At 35.7% G+C, this 24,818-nt stretch overlaps 1 protein-coding gene across 3 annotated transcripts in view; it reads left to right on the plus strand.

Annotated features, from left to right (window-relative positions):
* Nucleotides 1-24,818, plus strand: part of LOC149565731 (uncharacterized) — a 228,421-nt gene that overhangs the window by 81,266 nt on the left and 122,337 nt on the right. For 2 of the 3 annotated variants that reach the window (XM_089819226.1, XM_089819228.1), the window contains exons 4-7: nucleotides 9,633-9,710; nucleotides 9,924-10,043; nucleotides 17,331-17,407; nucleotides 17,653-17,722. In XM_089819226.1, coding sequence (XP_089675352.1) covers nucleotides 9,633-9,710; nucleotides 9,924-10,043; nucleotides 17,331-17,407; nucleotides 17,653-17,722 — 345 coding nt within the window. The remainder of the gene's footprint in view (nucleotides 1-9,632; nucleotides 9,711-9,923; nucleotides 10,044-17,330; nucleotides 17,408-17,652; nucleotides 17,723-24,818) is intronic. The other variant, XM_089819227.1, reaches the window with a different exon arrangement.

Genomic DNA, 24,818 nt, shown 5'->3' on the forward strand with positions numbered 1-24,818 from the left:
GCAGTCTGCTCTTCTTGCATACAATTGTGATGATACTGCCAACTCCTAATAGGGTTGAGGGTTTTAATAGGGCCTAGTTCTCTAACAAGACCCGATACACTATATGTAGTTCACATACTCCTAACATGGTCAATATCCTTAATAGGATTCTTTTGTTTAGTACATCATTTTGTTGGTCCATCCCCATCAGGGTTTTCCCTTGGCTAGGGTTTCCCTAGTTAACAAATAATGGTGTTACGAGTTCTCCTTGTGTATGGTTTTATTTACTATTCTTCATTATTGGTTTACTTTCACATGCAAGTTACAAAATAACTAATAATATCCAGTTGTAGGAAAAAGTTTGTAGAATACTGATTCACCCCCCCTCTCAGTATTATATATCTCTAACAATTGGTATCAGAGCTTAGTTAGCAGAAGAGGCTTAACAGCTTGAGTAAGATCCCTATGGATATGGAATAGTTAAAAAGAATTCTTGAAGAAGCTCTTGAGAAAATTGATCTTCTTATAGAAGAAAGAGAATCTGAAAGATAAGTATGAAGATGCAAAAGATTACATTGGTAAACTAAAAGATAAGATTCATTACCTTAAATATAAAAAGGAATCAAATGAGCTGACTAATGACAGTGATGAAGTAGGAACCCTTAAAAACGAAAATGAGATCTTGACACATGAGTTGAAAATTGTTGAATCTTAAGAAGGATGATATTAAGATTGAACCAGATTTGAAATCTGAGAATCCAGACCTAAGATCCTGACTCAAGTAACATCTAAATTAGATTCTATTAAAATAGAGCAAGCATAATTAGAAAAGTACAATACTATTGTGAAAGGAGAATTGACACAAGCAAAACACGAGTTAGAGAAGCTTTATTCTAGTAGTGAAAGATCCTCTTATGGTAAGATAGGTCTTGGATATTTTATTGGAGAGAAATTAACCAAGAAATCTGAGGTTAGGAAAGAACCAGATCCAGTGGTTGAAAACCCTAAGCCTAAAGAAATTGATCAAAATAAGATTGAACCAAGCATATGTACAAAAGTATCTAAAAAAGTTGAACAAGTTAATCTTTCTAAGAAATGTGACGAACCTAAGAAATCAAAGCAAGTTGAATCACCTAAGGAGACTAGACATGAATTCAAAGGTAGATGCTTTATATGCAATGATGTTGGTCACATGAAAAGAGATTGCACAGGTAAATCTTTTAAACCTATCCCTAATTTTTATTGTTATAATTGTCATGGTTATCAACATAAAGCAGTAGATTGTAAGAAACCTAAGTTTGATAATAGTAGAATGTTTAGGAATACTGACCCTATGGGTAATGAAAGAGGAAGATCACAAAGCAATGATGGAGAAAAACCTAATGGAGGAAGGAACCAGATTGTATGTTACAAATGTAACAACCTTGGACATATTGCAAGAAATTCCAGAGCCCCAGATAATCAGAACAAAACCAATCAAAGGAGGAATTCACCTATATGTCAGTTATGCAATACTTTAGACACAACGAGATTTTGCAGAATGGACAAAAGAAATTTCAACATGAATCCTAACTACAGAAGGAACAACAACAAAAATGATAGAAGAAATGGCAATAATAGCACTAACAGTCAAAAGGAAGCACTCAGAGAGCATGTTGAGGAATTTAAGGAAATATTTGTGAAAGCAAATGATCCAGAAAGTTCATCTTAAGTTTTGGAAGAACAATTCTTCGATGCACCTAAAGGAAGAATGAAATCAACTATAGTTTTTAATTTGACCCATTTAAATTAACCACCTATTATCGAAATAGAGAATCATAAAGTTGGAACAAAGGTTAGAAGTCGAGTTGAGAGTTGTGAAGTTGATAGGAAATAGAAAAGGTACTAAGAAAGCTTGGGTTAAGAGCACAAGTCATTTCGTGATCAAATAAATGAGAACGAAGTCGAACAAGTTGGCTGGTTAACAGAGTAGCAATTTGATGAATTTTGGTAGATTTGCAATTATTGTGAAGTTTGATTTGGAATATTTAAAGGATAGAATCAGTATTTTGAGATTCATTCAATTGTGCAAAGTGTTAAGGAGCATTTCAGAGTGAATTGACAGCAAGTAATGGCGAATTCAAAGCGTTTAGGTTGTGAAGTTGAAAGTGCCCTAGTTCTACGAAATTCAGGTATTTTTTGAAGTTTCCGAAGTATTTGAATCAACTAAAATGAGGAATCCTACCATTTGTGATGTAAGTGAAAGGCCGAGATATGTATTCAAGAAGCATCTGTTCGTTTCTCAAGTGGATGATCCCTTAGGAGCATTTTCACAAGTTCCAGAAAATGTTCTTCATGTAGAGGACATCAGGTTGTATATCCATTATAAATTTGAGAGCATTGGTGACAATGATATACATAAGGACCTTGACCTAGAGTGCCAGGGTGACTTATCGTTAAAACAATAGTTCATGCATTTAAAAGAACTGAATATCGTGAATGACATGTTCTTTTCAGAATTCAACAACCATGTATGGAGCAAAATTATTCCGAGTTGCTATAACGTCCCTAGTCGCTATAATGTCCCCATTTTTTTAGTAGCATCAGAGTTTTAGAGATTAGCTTATTATTGTGATCCTCGTAGGCTAATTATTGTGGGTAGAGGGCCTTTTGAAGCAGTGGCTTGGCTTGGGAGGGTCTCATCTTCTCCACAATTCAATGAGCTTCAGTTTCGTTTTCGTTTGGCTTAATGTGGACATTATTTTCTCTACTTACTTTTTTTAGTAAGTGTTGAATCATCAATATGGACCTCTGCTATTTTTAGAAATGAGGTATGGTTGTATGTGGCTTGGTCATGTCAGCCCCTAGTTTAGACAACGTGCGAAGATGACGAGTAATAATGGAGATATTAATATTTATTTGGCCAAAATAAATATTAACTTTTGAGCTTATATTATTAAGTTATAATATAATTAATTATATTATAACTTAAGTCGCTTAAATTTGTTTTTAAAAAGTGGAACTATATCTTTAATCCCACATTGGGGAGAAAAGTGAGTGAGTTCCCAGAAGGAAAGAATAAAAGTGCATGTTAGGTTCTTTTCTTATTGTCTGATTATTGTCATTTACATTTGACGAGTTGTGTGGAGCCCAAGGTTTCAACATTTGCCATTAGAGAATGGAGTTCTTTTGTGTGCATCCATTTGAGTTGGTGAAATACCTAGTGAATTTGGTATGGGAAGGACATCACACAAGTGTTCTATTTGAGCATATTGGTAAAAGATCCTTCAAGGGGCTACAGTTGTTGGAGAAGACAAATCAGTCTTTTCATTGTGTCAAATTTGTGGCTTAGGGCCAGATTCGTGGAGTAAGATTGAAGGAATAATTTGGATATTGTTACAGTAACTTCCAACAGTATCGTTGCTGTAGTAACATCGCTACAATAACGCTGCTACAATATTGCCACTACAGTAATGCTGCTATAGTGTCGCTAATGCTACAAGAACTCGCTTCTATACAAATCAAGATTTCCTTAAGCAATTTTTCCAAGTTCCTATCTATTTCATTTGTATTGCGTGAAGGATAGATTTGAATATTCTAGGGCATGTGTAAGAATTTAGAAATCATTTGTAATCTGATTTATATCAAAATTTTACATTAGAATCTGTTGTCCTTATCTCTTATTGATGTAGATGCATTTATAGTTAATGCTCTATGTTTCAAAAAAAATACAAAAAACATTCGTTCTTGGTTGTTTGGAGTTTTGCAAGCGTATCAATTAAAGTTTGGCATTTATATATATCCTTGTGTGCAAAGTGTTTGACAAAATTCTCAGGTTAGCAATAGAAAAATTAAAATCAAAATTGCAAGGGATATTACATTGGTATTAGAGCTCACTTGCAAGGTGTTTGACGAGTTATAACCGGTTGGGATTGTTACAGTGGTATCAAAGCTTGCTTGCAAAGTGTTTGACAAAATGTCAAATGACTAGATTACTAAAGAATTTGGTATTTGTTGAAGTTATGACCGGTTGGGGTTATTACAGTGGTCTTAGAGCAATTTCCTACCATCTTGTGGGATGGTAAAGTAATTTTTATTATTAGATTTGCTGTTACATGTGGAGTGAGCAACACTCTAGCAATTCCTAGCAATGGACAAATATATGGGGACGCGCAATTCTAGAAGTCGATGGAGTAATGATGAAGTTAGTACAAAAATGAATGCTTTGCAGGAAAGTATGGAGAAACTTAAGCTTTATGAACAAAGGTTGGCAAAGAGCTTTTCGGATCCATAGACAGTTGAGAGGGCAATGATGTATATGGTTTTTGCCTTTAGAAGGCTGAGATCGAGGTTGTAGGGAAGGAAGCTTGAGTTTTCCTCAACATGCATCCATGATGCAGATGTACCTGTATTCAGTATAACACCAGCTAGTCCTATCCACAATGTTGATGATGGACTTATTTCACAGGGACATGTGGATGTGTTATTGAGCTTGGTGGATATCACCATTGAGCTTCAACAGGTCAAGGCTGCCAGAGTAGTTGTTACGATTAGTTCAAAAGTAGTTGATGATGTAGTTGTCACTAATTGTCCAGACTCTCTTGAGGAGGTAGTTGTTATTGGAGACTTATATGTCACCTATCGTAGAGTTGCTCTAGTGCAGGAGGTAGTTGATTCCTCAAGTGGGACTAAGGCATATATAGAGTCACCTAGCTGTGATGGTGATATGGGTGTTTTAGTGAAGTCAGTGGATGTGGGTTTATGCTCTAGTATTATTGATTCGCAACTTGGTGTTGAGTCATGTGTGCAGAGTCAAGAGTCCGTAGATGAGGCTTTGTCAGGAGATGTTGATGTAGATATTATGGACACATGTGATGATCCACTTAATGATGCTATGAGATGTACTGGGTATGACACCCCTTGTTAGATATTAGGTGATGACTTCAAGGAGGTTTGGATGGGTCCTAGGATCGATGCTTACAAGATCTTACTATTAAGGTGAAAGTTGAGACATATGAGGAGATTGATATGGCAAGGGCTTCCATTTCTTCGGATGAGTTAGTTGAGGTACATGGTAGTTGTATGTCAGATGCAGAATTATGCGAGGAAGATAACACACGTATGAGTGATCTTGTGGTGGAGAGTTCTTACCAAGTTTCCTATCTCAGTGCAATTAGTGAGACAAAGAGCTTGCATAGGAGTCAGGGATTACAGAGGCATCAGCTAAAGGTGAGTGATAGTGACATTTCTTCAACTCTTGAGCATTATGATGCTATCTGTCAAATGCTAGCTACATCTAGTTGAGGTGCTCCTATGTTTGATGAGCATGGTGATAGTACACTTTCTCTATCAGAGGTTAATGCACTTCGAGAGGCTGTCAGGATCTTAAAGTATAGTTACTCTCAGTTAGTGGCTGACAGGGATTACCTTCTAAAGTGGGGTAGCACTATTATGAGATGTTGTTAGGCAAAGAGGAGATAGTTGAGCTCACTCGGGAGCTTGAGGTGACTATGGACTCTCTTCAGTATACTCAGTTGGCTCTTTAGGAGTCATAATCACAATTAGACGAGGTTACCATGGAGTTAGAGTGGGTACATTTGACACCAGCCCCAGACCTTGTTCAGTTACATATTGTGGTTGGTGGTGAGTTTGCTTCCATGGTTGGCGATGAGGGACTTGATGATGTAGCAAACACATCTATCCAAGATATGGTTGTAGTAGGTATTGATGAGGTAAGGGTATCACTGGACTTGAGCTCTCATGTTGATTTGCTTCCTTTTGCTTAAAGCAAATCTATTTCTTCATGTCATACGACTGATGGCATGGGACAAATGACAATGCCACATTTTCAGAGAGATCAGTTGTGGGTCACAGGCGAGCAGGTTGTTGTTTCCATATATAATTTCTATTGCATAGAGTCCTTCATGGAGTACCTATTGGAGAGTTCAGATGTGCAGGAGGATTCATATAGAGTGTTTGAGGGCAATCTCATACAATGCTCTCATGATATTTAGATGTTGATAAGAAAGATTGTAGAGACTTTGTGTACTATGCTTCCCCACAGGAATTTCGTGGTTTGATTTGTTGAGAGGATTGACTAGGATTCTGTATGACCAGTGGTTCGAAGTCAGAGATTGGAATCGTCTCTTGATTCCTAGTTTGATACTAATGAGCCCTGGACAACAATTAGGAGTTTTTATTGACGTTGCACTGTGAGGAGTGCTCATCACTTTTCTTTTGACCCACAAGTAGAGGATTTGGTTTCATGTCAGTGTGGGTTGGCTCCAGTTTCATACCATACATTATGGGATGGGTTAGCACTGTCTTTTGTAGATGAGATTGACTGTTGTGAGTTAGACCCCTTGCAGTAGCTACTCACCTATAGTTGTTAGCATCTCCACAATGCAGTTGGGTGTGAGTGTTAGTTTGATGGGGACTCAGGTGTAGACAAAGTTGGTATTTCAGTTGGGTTGAGTTTTGACGAGTTGTTGCCTTCATTAGTGGCTACGATCAGTTTTCAAATGATTCTGATAATGATGCTTTTTATTTGGGTGTTGGTGCTTCAGAAATTGCTTCACAAGCATCTCTTTCTGCCCCGAGGCCTAGGATGCCCACTTCAGCTTTAAGTATTTTACAAAAATGGTTAGAAATATATACATACAAAAGCCATTTAAATACAAAAACAACTATTTTAAAGCTCAAATCGACTCCTTGAAAGTTCAAATACAATACCAAAATTACAAACACCTACCTGTATTTGGAGCATGAAAACTCTGTAAAAAGATGCAAATCGTGACTAAAAAGTATCTGCAAAAGGGTGTTCAAAAGGAAAATGATGCAACTGGTAGGCATTTGATCACAATAAGAGTATGAGATTTGTTATTAAACACAAAATTCGGCATTTAAGGAGTTGTAGACCGAGAGTTCACTGAACTTGATGCTCATACAAACATCCTATCTCTAAATTTGGTGGCTGGAAGTTAGAAACTTTGAATGATTATTTCAAATTATTGGGACTTTTAATTGTCTTTAGACTTTTCATTACATGAAAAGTAAAGTGCAATGATATTAGAAATGCTTGACAACTTGGAGTATTCATAGGATTAGTATCACTTATCATATTACATATCAAATGATATGTAATTGATTTTTCAAAGATATTAAAAGTATCCACCTCGATATATACATGTTAGCAGTTTTGATATACCTTACACTTTTAAATGCATATAATATATGATATAAAATCTAATGATATGAATAAGGTACGACTTAAAGGTAAGTTAGAAATTGTAATAAGATATTACCAATATGATATTAAAGACAAATAAAAGGAAATAAAATAAAACAAGAATTAAAAATAAAAAATAAACATTTGAGATGACCCTTACTATAAAGGCCACTAAAAACCCCAATACTAAACTATGGCAATTCGTCAAATACTTGGCATGCAACTGTTAGTTGGGTAAAGATGTGATGTCTCAAACAATTCACCAAATAAGATAGATATAACAAATGCAATAAATAACAGTAGCACCAACAATATTCAGAAGAAATCTTATTGTAATTTGCATTCAAGGACTGATCTATTACAAGCTCCAATGGTAATAGCAAATTCTTACAATATTTGTAACAATTCAATTGAAGGTAAATGAATCTGAGCATATACAGTTCTGTACTTAGTTTTTAAACAATGAAAGCAACATTAAGAACCTAGAATTGCTGCCTCTATTGGTTGTCATATGCATGAATTACCAAGACTGCACCTTTCCATGCTTGACTGCAAACCCTGCCGATGGGATTGACTGAACGATGACCGATTGAAACTCAGGTCTGTTCTTAGCCTGCCCTTCACAACCTCTGAAAATGCTGATGCCACTGAAGTAATTAAAAACTGCCATACGGGCCTGTGCAAGGATGCTCCAATTATTATCACAATTGCTGCCTGGAAATGACGAAACTGGCCTGGACTGAGTCACCACAACCCTGCGCTGAAGATGATCGAAATTTGGTCCTTAGTTCTGTTCTAGACCTGCCTGCCCATACTACCGTACTAGTATGGTTTTGTGCGATTTTTTTATTATAATTTCCAGCTTGCAAAAACGGTGACTATTTTGGTAGGAGCTGAATCGCCTGGGTTCAAGGATGGTAATGCATTAAATATCATGAAGTTTAGAGCGGATAAAAGGGACTAATATCCAAGAAGTGCTTCCCAGTTTTTCCTTTGAATTCTTCAGTTCTGCATCATCTTTGTGTAGCTGAAAATTTATCTCTTGCAAATCCTTCAATGAAGAATGATACAAGTATCCCACCACAGGACTCCAAGAAGTTGTCACCCTACAAACAATCTGAATATGCAAATAAGCCCAACATAAAATGGCTGAAGACCACCTCCAATGTGCAGCCCTTCGGAAGATATCTCACTTCCTCAGTTATGCAGATGCAAGGGAGTTTTCGTTCCCAAAGACCTAATGGAAATTTGCAGACCAGAGACTACAATTGCTCCAATATGAATAGAAGTTAAATCCACAAAATCGCTTGTCCAAATGGGTGCCTCCCGCCCTCTATTTATTCACCTTTTTAAGAAGGCACTAGGAGCTTCTAGAAACGTCTTTTATAAAATCTTATTATAATGCACTTTATTATTAAATAACTTTATAAAATTAAATAAATAACTTTATAAAATTAAAAGTGCAATCTCAATTCAACTTTAGAACATGTAGGCCCCACTTACTGGATGTAGGCTGAATTATAACTCTCTGAGAGCAATATGCAATCATTTGGCAATAGGATGACTCTCTCTCCAAAATCATTTGCCTACGAGAGTCAATGATAGGCAAATCTACTGTAGGAGTCATGTCACTAGAAAGGGGACATGACAACATTAAATGCTCAAACTGTTTAGATCAACAAATAAATTTATTTATTTACAAAAAAGAAACTTAAGAGTTAAAAAACCATAAATAATTTAATTGAAATTATGATTGAATTTTTGTAGAGTTGTAAATATTGTTAAAAGAAAATTTACAGAAACATCAGGGAGCTCCTTTGTTATTTTGAAAAGAGCTTCCATTTATACGCCTCAGTTTTGTATTTTAATTTAAAATTCTAACAAAATCCTAAGGATATGGCAAGTTTTCGTGTGTTTGCATTGTGTGCTGAAACTCAAGAGAATAATTTTTGAATATTGTTAAAAGCTCTAAATCATCTCCATGGTCTAGTATTCTAAGGCTTTAGGTTAGGTTCCTATTATAAGGAACCTTCCCCTTCCAATTTGAAGAAAGGTTTCATCTTACAGACAATTCCGTGTTGCATTGTTGCAAAAGCAGAAAACAGAATGCTAATAATGTGAATAATTGTCAAGTTTGAATACCTATATGTGAGTTGCTTACTGTTGATTGTGGGTCTCTGGTTTGGTTGTTTGTATATGGTTTCCATTCCCTGTACTATACTCTTGATTTCACGATAATGTTCTGGACTTGTTTGTTTCCACATTCCTTCATTTGGACTAAATCTAATAGGTTGTGTGTCTTCAATTTTACCTAGAGTTCAAGTCTCAATAACTTTTGGAAGGATCTTGTTCCTAAAATTTCTGGAATATCTAACTATATCCTTTTATGGCTCACTGTTATAACTCATGCGGTTTTATTTATTTAATTGCACACTTTGCTAAACAGGCTGCAGCCGCATTAGGTCGTGCTCTAATTGGAACACTCTTATTTGGAGCTTTAAAGGATGATGCTGAAACTGTACAAGTATTTATAATCCCATCCTTTGTCTCTCAACATTGTTGCCTTTCATGTAAAATATTTTTCCCTCTGTTGATGTTTCACAGGAGATGCTTGGCTGTTAAAAGTATTTGACAAGTTACTGTCTCTAACATGAATAAACAGCAGTTGCATGTGCACCATGCTGACAATAAATCCTTTTTTTCTATAAAACCATGACTAGTTTTCTTTGATGCTTAGGTGCAATTTGTTGGGGATGGACCTTTGGGCCAGATTACTGCAGTTGCTTCTGGTGGAGGCCTGGTAAAAGGATTTGTGGGCAACCCAATATGTGACCTTCCCATCTCAGCAAGTCAGATGGTAAAATGTATCCTTTTCTCTTTTCCTCAATTACCCAATATGTGACCTTCCGGTCTCAGCAAGTCAGATGGTAAAATGTATCCTTTTCTCTTTTCCTCAATTATACTCTGCCTAGTTACTAGAAGGAGATCTTTTTGTACCAAGGAAATAGTTAGTCTCTTTCCTTTCTCTCTTCTTTGATTCTTCACAGTGAACTGTAAAGGACACACTCTATTATCTGAGTTTGCAGCATCTTGGAAAGTGTGATTGTGCATTTTGTATGTGGAGGAAGTCTTTATTACTTTAACAAATAACATTGTCCAATGGATAGCTTTCTTCCACCCATTAGCAACTTCATTTGTATACAGTGCTACTCTCTCTGTCAAAGTAAGTACTCCAATGGTATAGTACCTCGGAGATAGGGCATATATGCAGGGAGGTACAATGGCATGGTCGTCTTTCCCAACCACAATAAATGATTGTTTCCATCTTATTGCATAAAGTTTCACATTCTATGGGGTCATTTCGATGTGTTTGTATTACAATTTTCACCTTCTCTACCATTGTGTCCATTCGATCATAGACATACCCTAAACAAGGTGATTTTGTATCAGTAAATTGGAATATAGTCATGGCAGGCTCAGTGAAGTCACCAAATGTCATCCAAGACCAATCTCTTGATCTATTGGGCCCTCTTTGAATGTGAAGCCTTCCACACATCCCATTAGTTGGAAATGACAATTTGCCTCAATACTGTTCGCCCTTGAGAAGTTGTCTCATGACTAGTATGAGATGCAAATTGGGTCTTAGCCATAGTTACAAGACTCAGACTTGTCTCAGACTTGGCACACTGGTTCCAGGCTCAAACTCAGACTCAGCAAATCAGAAAACCCAAGAAGTTCAATGATTTTGAGGATTTAAAGTGTTTTTCATGCATCATTTAGAATTTTAGTCTATTAACATCAAATACACAATAATTGAGAAATAGAGTCTACATTGCACACATTCACATGTTTACATAGATCACATATGTATAAATGTGAATTTCTGACGGCAATAAGCTAAACCAGATAATGCATTAGAATTATAAATAGTGTCACTGTAAAATGTTTACAATATTCATGGACTATGAAATCTATGGAATCAAAAGTGCAAAACACGTATCAAAATAAAAGCTAGAGCCTAGAAGACTAAGGCTCATAGTGGCCTATGTCTTCGTAGGAGTATGCCTAAGATAGGTCATGGAAGATTGTTTCTACCAACTTGCACAAACAATCAGCATTCAAAATATGAGAGCCAATCGATTTGCTAATCTATTTGCCAAAACCCGAATTCTTCTTAAGCTTAGGCATGTGCATGAGACGAAGAGAGATTTTCCTTCGATATCCTAATGTAAGTAGGGTTAATATTTTTGTTTTGAGTTGTCCTTGGAAAGCTTTCTCCTTTTTTACATTTTGTTTAATGAAATTTCATGTATCGCAATTAAATTCATATAGCATTCATATTTTCATTTTGTTCTTCCTGATGAATTTTGATGGCCAGTAGAAACTAGAAAGTGTGTTCTATTCCTTTAGGAAGGACATTAGCTGCTCTTTTAGACACAGTATATGGACGGAATATTTATAATTTATTGCTAGTGTGATGGCTGTCCAGTATCTGTTGCAAATTATTTCAATATTAAAATACTCCTTAGTGGATTGAAACTATAGATGCATTATCTATGGCTGAAACATTTTTGCAAGTTCTTAAATGAAGCACTGTGATTTCATTGAAGGCAAGAGATAATTGCCTGCTATTGCTAATCGCAAACACTAATTGCAAACAAAATTCCATTTAATTTTCTCACTCTGTTGAACTTTTCTAAGGTGGACAGTCAAGTATTACTGAAAACTGTAATGGGATGAACATGCTCCTTAACAGTAACCGTGTTTGCCATGCAACATTAATGTTATCAAGAATCATTTTGGAATTGATATTCTCAATGCTGATGTAATATACACAGCTTTATACGTATGAAGTGTTAATTGGCATTAAAACAAGGACATTTTTAAAATGTAAAAGTACTTATCTCAGGCAAAGGTAAAGAATTGCTAACTTTATAGGTATGAAGTGTTGGGCTGGCATTTGGTATAGCTTTGATACCATGTAAGAATTTGCCTAAGGCAATAATTCAACACCAAGATCAAGAGGCTCAATAGATAGCACAAGAGAGACTAATGATGATCAAATGAGAATCTCAATAATGATCAAAATGATAATGGATATCAGATAATTGGATATGAGATGTATACACACTAGAAGTGCCTGTATATAAAGGCAACTAGAATGACTAGGAGTCAGCAAAGAGATAAGCATCACAACTAAGCGCATGTCCACCAAGAGTGGATTATCCTCCATTGAGAACAGGAGTTTGTGCAATGATGAGAGAATAAGTTTACATAGGTGCATCTCATAAAGAGATATTGTAGACACCATGTGCTCAAATAAGTTGCTAACTCCTGTGTTGTCAACAAGACAACTCATATGAATATTCTTAAGTAAAGTGTAATATTGATTAATTATTTACACTAACAAAAACAAAGACATTTATAAAATGTAAAAGTACTTATTGCAGGCAATGGGAAAAAATTGCTATCAGGCTATCAACTTCTGTATGTAAACATGAGCAGTAGGAATCAGAGATTTTAATGTCAAAATATGGCCTCAATTTTAATTACGTAGCCCATCAACTAATAACTAGTTAAGATTTTTTAATTCAATGCATTTTAGGTCTTAGACAAGAGGTAGAAATCCAACAATGTGAGTCAAATTAATTACATAAAGTTGTTTTTGACATTTTATCCTACCAACTGCCGTAGAGTTCAGCCAACAAGACCAACAAGACTTGCAGAATCCAGAGAGTCCTTGGATTCAGCGAATCTCAGCAGGACTTTGCTGCACTCGATCGAGTCCTTGTCCAAAGCTCGAAAAACTCTAGGGCCCGGACTTGGCTTGGGACTCACAGAGTCCTATCCTGACTCATAGAGTCTTGAAGGACTAGTCTTAGCAACCTATGTTAATAACAGTAGGACAATAAATATTAAGCAAATTTATATGCAATTTGATAATTGAACACGATATAAAATTTGTTAGAATTAAACTAATTAATTAAATTTAGCATTATAAATGTGAATATCAATTGTGACATTTGATGGTTCATCACAAACATTTGGATCTCCTCTCCCTCCTAGTATATTTCTTTCACCAAACCTATTTGAGTGCGAATTTGTTGCATCACCAAGTTGAGGGAGTTTATAGTGCACGGTGTCCAAAAACTATGGTCATATCATCCCTTAATTTAAGCACTTGGACCCTGACAAATGTTTGCATTGTTTGCAGCCTCAATGAGAATTCTGGAAATGAACCGTGCGTCTTTCACTTCCCCTTCATAATGAATTACACTCAAAAACATTGCCCCTTTGCAGGATACTGCAATAACATTAATCAAAGGATGGTTTCTAGTATCTTGGCATCCATAAAAACCAATAGAAACATATGAAGTTTTCTAAGAATCTCAAATTGGTTGAAAAGATTTTCTATAGAAATCCTCTCTTTTTGAGTGTTACACACCATTTCAGACTCAAGACTTGTGTAACCAGCTGGTATATTATTGATGGCGACAACCATCTCCGTCCAATATGGTGATCTCACCAAGTTTAAAGGAAGACCATTGGTATAGAGGCAACATCTAGTTGCTTGATCAACAAGCTCTATTGCCTCCATTTTAAATGTCATGTCCAATGGACCTCTTTTGCGGGCTGTAGTTTCTACTTCTTCCGCTTCCACTTCTGGTATAGGGAAAAATGGTTCTTTGAAGGATGCAACTGGTTTAGTGGGTACTAATATTTCTTTCTTTCTAGATGAACCAACATAACTAGCTTATTCTGATCTTTTAAGCAATCTTTCAGTCTCTTCTTTTTCTTTTATAAATCACTATTTGTGCAAGAGTCATCCCCTTCTTATCTTTGCATTTGTACATTCCCATTGCTTTATCAAAAGGACCCATAAAGTGAAGTTAACTCAAGAATTCAAGCTATTAAATGAATTACTATCACAATAATTACATTAAAATAAAGAGCTAAAGTTGTGTTTTATATCTAAAAAACATTGGAATTTTTTTTGAAAATTTCTTCCCAAACTCGAGAAAATTCACCAAAATCTCAAAACAAATCATCAAAAGACTCAAGAATAGGGTCAAATGCTTACTTAGCTGCTTAGAAATCCTTTGTGGAAGCTATCTAGCACCCCATGAACGATCCTCTTCAAAAACACTCACCTGATCTTTAAAATGCCAAAATGGAGACCAAATGAAATGAGAGCAACCTTAGGAATGATCCTATATGAAAATAATCACGTGCCCTTCAAAATAGCAATATGGAAACCAAATGAGAAGAGAGAAAAATAACAAACAAATGAGATGTAAAATTAATGAATGGTCTTTGTTAGGGTCGTTTTAGGGTTTAGGGGTAAGAAAAGAACAAAAAGGATTTCAAGCACATGCTTTAAGTGAAAACAAACTCACTTTAGAAAGTTTTTTCTATTTTCACTGTGCATGTGAGTGCCTCCAAATATTGTTTTACCTCAAGCATTCTGTCATCAAACAGTTTGCCCATTGCAACACAAAGATCCCAAACCAAGCATGAATAATTGTATCTACTAAAGTCTCCATGTTGCATAATGATCACGTACACACACTTGAATGTAGGCGAAAAATGTAAATATCTATCAAGCTTTTGTTGGGCCACTCTAATGTAAACATGGTCATGCCCACAACCATTAGGATCCCATCGAGATGCCTTGATGATCAAATCCACAACCTTCATACCATCATGCTCATAAATTTCTTTAGGGATCTCATAGCTCGAGTACAACATGCAATTTCCATGAGGATGGCCCCACATGAAGAGTTGGCAATCATTATGCCTTGTGCCCAGCCAAAGGGTAAACTCCATATTCAACCAACTGTGAAGATTGCTCCTCCAAAAAATCCTTGATCAATTTTGCGTCACAAGGAAGCAAAACAACTATCGATAGAGCTTGCTTATTCGTAGGGTCAGTAAAACCCATATCAGATTAATTGTCGGGTGTTGGTTCAATGATATTTGTGGAAGTGTCTTCCTCTAGAATCTTTTCCTTCATCTTGGATTCGAGTACCAAATAGATTTATTATTTGAGGTAAATGATGTTGCCAACAACCTTGTATCTATCATCTTCTATTGGACCATCCAACAGTTGGCATGCAAAAGTAGTTTTGGAGTATTCGACCAATAGATGTGCCTTTGAATTGGCAGAAAGCTGAGATAGATACCATATGGCATCGTTGGATGCCATAGTGCGATCCAAGTCCAAATTCTTGATTCTCCCAATAGGCTGGCAAAATCACCAACTCTAATACCATTGTAATGCTCCAAAGATGATCTCGGCCCGAGGACAATCTTTGTTTGAAGGCAATCTCGGCTTGAAGACAACCTCAGCCAGAGGCTATCTCAGTCTGAAGGGGAAGGCTATCTTGGTTGGAAGGCAACCTCAAATGGAAGGGAATCTTTGTTTTTTAGGCAATCTTGGTCGAAGGGTATCTTGGTCCGAAGGCGAAGGCTATCTCAGTTCGAAGGAAACCTCAATCCCAAGGGGATCTTTGTCCAAAGGCAATCTTGACCGAAGGGTATCTTAGTTCAAAGGCGATTTGGAAATGATCATAGGTGTAGGTCCAAAAAAAAAAGATTGAGATGCCCAAAACAAATGCGCACTAGTAATTGGATGCCCAATATATAGAAGATATTCACCAACAGAGTTATTCACCAAGGAAAAGGAATGCATGCAAACTGTCACCAAACATGGAATTTATATTAGCAAATAGAAATGGCACTTTAGATGTGCCAAGTTTGAAGCTAAGTAATACAAAGAATTGGTATAGGGTGAGGATTGAATCCCTTTGAAAATGTAAAAGCCAATTAGGGATGATCTTCATCTTCCGAAATGGCAAATAATACTGAATTCCAATAGGAATTTGCAGTCCAATAAAATAATCCAAAATCTCATACTAACAACTTGCTACATGCTACAAATAAATACCCCTTAAAAGAAAACTTCCGAGGGTTTACAAAAGAATGCCAACATAACAAACACCTACAGATGGTTAATAGAAATTGGGCCTCTTTATAATAAATAAGCCCTTGTGATATTATTTAATTTTGAGCACCATTTAATAAATTAACCTAATTAAAATATTTTATTAAAGATTGGGAACATATACATATATGTATGTATGTATAATTGCAAACTTCTTTAAAACTACTGTCATATTTGGAGTGAATATTACTGTTTCAAAGAATATCCCTAAAGGTGACATGACATGCAACTCTACTATATTTTGCATATCATAAATTGTTAAATCAACTTTCAATAAAAAAAAATTATGAACTATGTGTCTATATTGCTTTTAAAGTAATGAAAATCTCCTCTAATGACTCAGAAAATTGTGTTATATTTACTATATGTTTTTTACAGATGCCATATCCAGACTCAGGTTTTTCTTTAAATGGTTGTATCTGTATTTTTACTCATATCCATATGCATGCGAATTTGTTCAGAAAATGAAAAATATGCCATCTTTTCAAATTTCTGATTGTCAATAATTTTTTATAACAATTTATGTTGGACTGTGATAAATTTTCCTATTGTGTATAATCTCTTATCTACAAGAGACTATTTAGGACAAAATTTATAATAGAAGGAAATGGTTCATCTTCAAATTTGAAAGTACTATTTTGAACATTATTGAGTCAAACAACCTAGGTATTAGCTATTTTATGCAACTAGTTTACAGCTTTACTCGTATCAATTTTTCTCCAAACTAAACAATATTATTGAACTATGACTCTTATGATTGATTACTTATTGAGAAATATAACTAGGGTAACTAAATTTATAATTTTATTCAACCTTTTATGTGATTCATATGTAGGGGAAATGTTCACTTGGGTGGATGTTTTAATTTCTACACTTTTGTGTAGGATAGGTTATCACTTATAGATTTATATTTCCATGCTTCCACTGATATATAAATTGAAATGCATATGAGAAGGAAGCATGATTAGTAGAAGAGTATAGTTATTAGAAGTTGATTTGTCCCAAATAAAAATTGTTGCTAGCACATCCTATATGCTGCTAGGATTATTAATTGTGAGTTCCTTGGTTTACTTCAGTTTTATGATGATTATGAATTAAACAATCTAAATTGGATATTATTCTTTGGCATGGAAATGACAGGTTAACGTTGGAGAAGCTGTTGGATCTGGTTTGATGAGTGTTGTGTGCAATCATTCGAAATGGCCACAACCATACACGTAGGGAAAGCTCTTTTATACAAGCAATGTGCAAATAATGCTAGCTAATATTATCTTTGTGTTCTTTCAAATATTTTTTATGATAATGTTGGAAATGCCAATATATCCTAAAGTTTTTAGAAATTTTGAATTGGATAAACTGGGTGAATACTGGATTGTACCAGCTTGCATTACAAGTGATATGTTAAAGTCTCCTCAAGTCTATTAATGTGTACTAACAAATATTGTGATGCTGTATACTTTAGAGGATCTGTTCCAATATATTCTGGAGAGATTGCAGAAGACTTTGCGCATTATCTTGCTGAAAGTGAACAGGTTTAAGTTTATAACTTTTAGCAAATTTGCAGTCATTGATAATATTATAATAGAAAGCATTTTAACTGCAAGGCATTGTCACTTTGCTCTGCCATAGTTGTATTGTTCAAAAGTCTGCCACTAGTTGTGGGGTTTTGGTCCTTTCTAGACCATTTATATCGAATATTATATATATGTCCTCTAGGAATCACTTCATTGAGTTTTAAATTTTGATTTAAATGAATTAGTCGACATGGCTGCTTTCATTGATTATTAATTTATTTTCATTTTGTTGGACACTTTTTCTAATGACCATATTAAAAATGGCAATTTGTTTGATTTAAATGAATTAGTCAACATGGCTGCTTTCATTGATTATTAATTTATTTTCATTTTGTTGGACACTTTTTCTAATGACCACATTAAAAATGGCAATTTGTGAGGAATTTTTTGAGCAATTTCAATTCATAAAGATGATACTAAATTAGAGATTTGACTGGAAGAGGATCCCTGGGAAAAAGTTGGCTCCCTTTGATTCATATCCAACTTTGTTATAGTAATGTCTAATTCATAAAAATGGATATTCAATTAGTTATGCAAATGTCAAGTGTTTTACTTGTTGTAATGCACCTATATGAAACATTTAAAATTTATTCCTTAAAATCTTTACAAACTCCTTTCATATATATTTCTCTATATTTTAAATGACATTCCTCCTAATACTTATATAGATTATTTCCCATCAGTCATGACTCTTCGTAATTTAATCATTTATATTGATTATTAATTAATTTCATTAATATATATATTTATTAATAAAAATTAATATTATGTTATATAAATTTATATAAGTATATTATTGGTATTACATCCTTATTTATTACTAATTAATATTAAACTTATTAGATTATTTATCATCTCAATACTATATTATTATTTATGCTTTTATATTTATTAAATTAAATTATATTTGTTATTTATAATGAACATATACAATTTATGTATAATTACTTACTTCAATAACTTAGTATGTAATAATTATTATTATATATAATCTTTTATATATTTATTGAAATAATTATTATAAGTATTTTATTGAATTTATTTTTTGACCTATATTGTCATAATTGGGATCATGACAAGTCTGCCCCTCTAGAGTTTTCTTGTCCTAATATGATGCTAATTTATTCATAGCTCAAATTCATTGGCTTCCTTGCATACGCATAAAACACTTGCAAAAGTATACATGTTAGTATATGATGGTCTTATGCAAGAATATATGAATGAAGACACAAAGTAGCCACATTAATGCATAAAGACACAATGTAAACACGAAGTAGACACACAAATGCATGAAGACACAAGGAAGACACAAAGCAAACACATTGATGCATGAAGACACGAAGCATACACGATGTATACACATATTGAAAACATCATCCTATAATCTAATAAGATGGTACTAAAAAAAATGATTTATCATTGTGCTTGTGGCCAAAATGCTATACCAAAGGAATACAAGTTAGTATATATAAGTATACTATCAAAAGAAACTAATAGTTTTAATTGGAAAAAATAGGGTTAGGATAAAATACTTATATTCTTCCTTATGATAGAAATAATCATTTCACCATTTATTCATCCATTACTTCTATTTATTTCTTATGAGTTCAACCTACAATGTCCCTACTTATAAGGTCCAATAATATTGTCATGTTTTCTTTCCAAAGAGTCAATTTAGAAGATTATCATCTCATTACTTAATCAAGAGAAATCTTGATATTTATATACGCATTTATATCCTATCTACTTCATTGTATGTATAGGCTAGGTCACCCGGGGATCGGACAAGGAGACCACATTAAAGCCTCGACAAGGCCTTGGTCCTTCCTTAAGGTCTCTCATTCTTTCAATGGGTGCTTTCCATCCCTCACCATGCCTAGGCACTATACCATACTACAGTCCTCGAACATTGTGGTGGGGTTCCATAGCTCAATAAACCTAAGCTTAAGAGTAGGTACATACCCCTCTTGTCTTAGGACTCAGCCCTACCCTCTTATCCACCTAGTCCTTACTGATTAACATAATTTTGTGATTATTTTAGAATCATCACCTCTTAATTCATTAATTACTTATTTCCTTTTAATTTATTTTTTCAAAGGGAAGAAAATATTCATTATCATTATTTTGGCATTCCTTATTAACTATATTCCATTATCATTATCATTGTAATAACCACCCTTTTTTTGTTTTTTGAGGAAACTTGCAGACTACTAAGTAATTATCAATTAGAGTCCTATTTTCAACATGGCATTTTGACAAACACTTAGCAAACATACAACAATAATTATGCAAAGTTTATAACCTCCTTATTTGTTGATAAAATATGGATTTTGCAATAGAAATGTTTACATACAATTGCCTTATAGGCTGCAGCAAATATTCAGACTGGTATTTAACAATCACAATGCCCAAAAATGAACCGTATGATGGAAGGAACTTGGGAGTAGATGCCGTAGTGATCAATTGATGAAATGGCAGCCCCCCCCCCCAAAAAATATTTTTTATCAGCTAGGTGGACAAGAAACTCAATGCAACACTGTTTGCATACTATAGCAGCACTATTTATGACACTGTAGCAAAAACACTATTCATGCACACTGTAGCAAAAACACTATTCATGCACACTGTAGCAAAATCACTATTCACGTGTACTATAGCAAAATCACTATTTACGGGCACTATAGCAAAATCACTATTAATGTGCACTGTAGCAAAATCACTATTCAAGGGCACTGTAGCAAAATCACTAATCACATACACTATAGCAAAATCACTATTCATGGGCACTGTAGCAAAACATGATAAATCCCACTGTGTTTTCTGAATGAAAACACTTGGTAATCCTCCTGACTATGTCTTTCAACAGCGAAGAGAATGCTAGCAAAGAGAGATTTTGTCCTCCAAGCTCAACAATTAGATTTCTTAGAAATCTGATAGCATAATAGTAATATCATCCAAGCATATCCCAACTCATTCCATCCAAGAGAATATAAAGTCCTCCAAGAAGTAGACTTCATTTGCATAAGCAATGTGGGATAAATGAAAAACACCTTTTTAAAAAAACTTCATAATAAAGTGACTTAATTAATAAGTCTTTTATTTAATTGTCACTTTATAATAAAGTAAATTAACTTCGGCATTCAAATCATGTAAGAGTTGAACTTAGAATACCATGTATGATAGCTCGTCAAAAAGAGCTCAACCAAATCCACCAAGCCGAACATTGCAAATTTGCATATCACTTGACTCCCACTAACTTACTAAAATAGTAACTCCTAAAAATACTACCAAATGAGCTCCCTAATCACTTCATTAGCCTACGAAAGCTCCTATCATAGCCTAATCTATTGACCCTGATGGTCATATTAAGTAGGGGACATTACAGTCTATCCCCCTTGAAATTGCTTGTCTTCAAGCAATCTCAGTTCTTGATGCTGCAATGCTTGCTCCTTTTCCGAAGTAGCATCCTCCTCTAGCATGTTTCTCCACTTAACCAAGTATTCCTTAACTACCCTGTTCCTAAGACTCCTCTCTGGTATCCAGAGTAGCTTCAAGGACCAACACAAGCTTACCCTCCTCATCCAACGATGGCAAATCTGCAGAAGGCACAATTCGTTGACCAATGGCTTTCTTAAGTCTTGACACATGAAACAAATTATGTACTCGACTGCCCTCTGGAAGCTCAATCTCATAGGCAACCCTACCCATTTTACGAATCATTGTGTAGGGTCCATAAAACTTAGGCTTAAGCTTCTCGGCTCTGCTCTCTTGAGCGATGACTATTTATATGGTTGTAGCCTCAAGTAAACCATATCCCCTACCTCAAAACTGTGTTGTACCCTGTGCTGATCAGGATACAACTTCTGTTGATTCTGAACTTGTTGTATGTACTCCTTGAGCACTTTCAGGATATCTTGACTATTCTACAATAGGTTTTTCGCTTTGGGTACTTTTCTATCCCTCAGAACTAAATCGATGAAGCTAGGTGCTTCATAACCATACAATGCCATGAAAGGAGTCATCTTGATGGACATATGATAAGTGGTATTATAACAGTACTCTCCCATATGTAGCCATATGACCCAAGCTCTATGTTGTGCACTCACATAGTTTCTCAAATATCCCTCCACCCATTTATTCACAATCTTTATTTGCCCATCTGTTTGTGGATGGTAACTAATGCTGGGTGTAAGATCTGTACCACACAACCTAAACAATTCCTGCCAAAAAACACTTATAAATTTACTATCTCAGTCACTGACTAGAATCTAGGTAGCCCATGTAACCTGAATATCTCTCTGAAGAAAAAGATCTGCCACCTATGCTGCTGTGTAAGTGGATGGAATAGCAAAGAAGTGAGCGAATTTTGTCAAGCGGTCTACCACCACATAGATCCAATCTCTCCGTTGCACTTGTGGTAACCCAATGATGAAATCCATCAAAATACTTTCCCATTTCCTCTCAAGAATGGGCAAAGGCTGAAGTAATCCTGCGGGAGAAGTGTGCTCTCCCTTATTCTGCTAACACTCCACGCACTCTCACATATCTCTACACTTCATCCTTGAGTTCTCTCCAAGTGAATCTCTCACGGATCTACCTATAAGTTTTGAAGACCCCAGGATGTCCAATTGTAGGCGCATTATGAAATGCCCCCAAGATCCCCTCTCTAAACTGTGACGTAGGAATCAAATAAATCCTATTGTGAAATTTGATTAACCCATCCAACACCACATACCTGTCATCCTAAAGGGTGCCCACAACTATCCTAGAAGCCCAATTATCTCCTACATACTCCGTTGAAATACGATCTCTCCAATCTCTTGAAATTTCTGCTAGAGCACATATGTGAGGTCTTCGAGATAAAGCGTTAGCCACTACATTTTTCTTACCTTTGACAAACTCTATGTCAAAGTCATAGGCTTGCAATTTGGTAACCCATTTTTGTTGTCGGTCATTAAGATGATGTTGGCCCATGACATATTTAACACTATTGTGATTAGTCTTGATCATAAAATGCCTATTTACCAAATAAGATTGAAATTTGGCCAACACATGCACTGTGGCCAACATTTCCCTATCATAAATAGAATAGCTTCTCTCAACTCCTTGGAGCTTCCTACTCTTGAATGCAATGGGGTGTTTCTCTTGCATCAATACTGCCCCTATCCCATCTCCTGAAGCATCACACTGAAGCTCAAATGGTTTCATAAAATCCGGTAGAACTAGAACTGGACAAGATGACATTACCTGTTTGAAGTGGTCAAAACATCTCTATGCTGCCTCTGTCCATGTGAAGGCTCCTTTCTTGGTGAGATTTGTCAAAGGTGCGACAATCTGTGAGAATCCTCTAACAAACCTCCTGTAAAAACCACATAAACCAAAGTACCCCTTAATCTATGTGAGGTTTGTAGGAGCAGACCAATCTACAACAGCTATAATCTTTTTAGGATCAACCCGAACACCATCTGCATTAATGATATGCCCAAGGTAAAGGAGCTCGGTCATGCCAAACTCCATTTTGATTCCATGGCATACAATGACTCTCTATCCAAATTAGATAACACCTCCTCCAGATGTTGCAACTACTCTTCCCAGGTCTTACTGAAGACCAAGATGTTGTAAAGAAAGATCAAGACGAATCTCCTCAACTACCCCCTAAACACCTAGTTCATACAACTCTAAAATGTAGCGGGTGCATTAGTTAGCCCAAATGGCATAACCATAAACTCGAAGTGGCTATAGTGACATCAGAATGTTGTCTTATCAATGTCCTCTACTCTCGTCCTAATCTGGTGGTATCTAGATCGTAAACTGATTTTGGTGAAGAAGTGTGCACTATGTAGCTCATCAATCAACTCATCAATCCTAGGAATGGGATACGTGTTCTTCATTGTTTTCTTATTTAGTGACCTATAATCAATGCACATGCGCATCTTCTGATCCTTCTTCTTTACTAGAACTATTGCTGAAGCAAAAGGGCTTTAGCAATAGTTCTAATCTCCTCTCTGAAATCATTAACCAACACAATTAACCTCTGAAATTCACTGATATACGTCTCAATTGATCCCCATTGCTTGAGCTGTGCCAACTTTTTAAACCGTAACTCGAGATCTTTTGTATCAAATCTCTCTATAAGTCTCTCAGTGAACTCCTTGTAAGATGTGATCTAACTATGCCCCAAGGTTACCATACCATGATGCCACCACTCATGCGCTGGACCATCCAAATGAATAGCCACGTATTTGATAGCCTCCTCTTCAGGCATAGGATTCAGCTGGAAGTATGTATCTACTTTTTGCACCCAAGCTCGTGCAGTCATCTTCCCTAAAGCATCATAATAAGGTAAAGAAATTTTTTCAACTTTCTTTCTAAGCTCAAAGTTTTGATTTCTCCCTCCTGCTCTAGGCATGTGTCTCATCCTCAAGTCCATATAATCTCAGAGGGAAATATCTACCTAAAACTCCGGTCCACTAGCCTCCCAGTCCCTCCTGAACTGACCCTGTAACTCAGTAATTTGTGGTTTGTTTACTGGTTGAACCAGATCTTTGGGTGGGAAGGTGGGTAGAAGAGGTCTCGAGCTCACTGTCTGTGTTGGGCATGCAACATGTCTAAAGTTATCAGCCTTATTCCCAATGTTTCCATGTCCGTTATTATTACCATTAATGTTATTCTTAGGACCATTGTTCTTGCCTCGACCTCCACTATTATCATTGCCCCCATTTCCATTGTTTGCATCACCTGGATTAATATTGACGCCCATCTGTCTAGTCATAAGCTGCAACATCGTATCTATTCAGCCTATTCTGCTCCTGTTGCATATGTTGCCCCTCTACCCAGTAACCATCTAAACATTACCTCGTCCTGATCTGGATTGACATTCCTGCCTCCACCTAGTCCTATATTCTTGTCATCTCGATCACCCATACTGCATTCTTGTTCAAAGAATATCTCTTTTGTGTCTGTATGACTGGATTCTATGTCCACCTGCACAGATCAACTAGAGTGCTCGCTCTGTGAGTCCAAATCTTTGTTGCCTTGCTCTGGTATGGCAGAA

The sequence above is a fragment of the Cupressus sempervirens genome, chromosome 3 (assembly GCF_028749045.1).
Source record: "Cupressus sempervirens isolate cs-2001-9-10 chromosome 3, ASM2874904v1, whole genome shotgun sequence".
Taxonomy (NCBI): domain Eukaryota; kingdom Viridiplantae; phylum Streptophyta; class Pinopsida; order Cupressales; family Cupressaceae; genus Cupressus; species Cupressus sempervirens.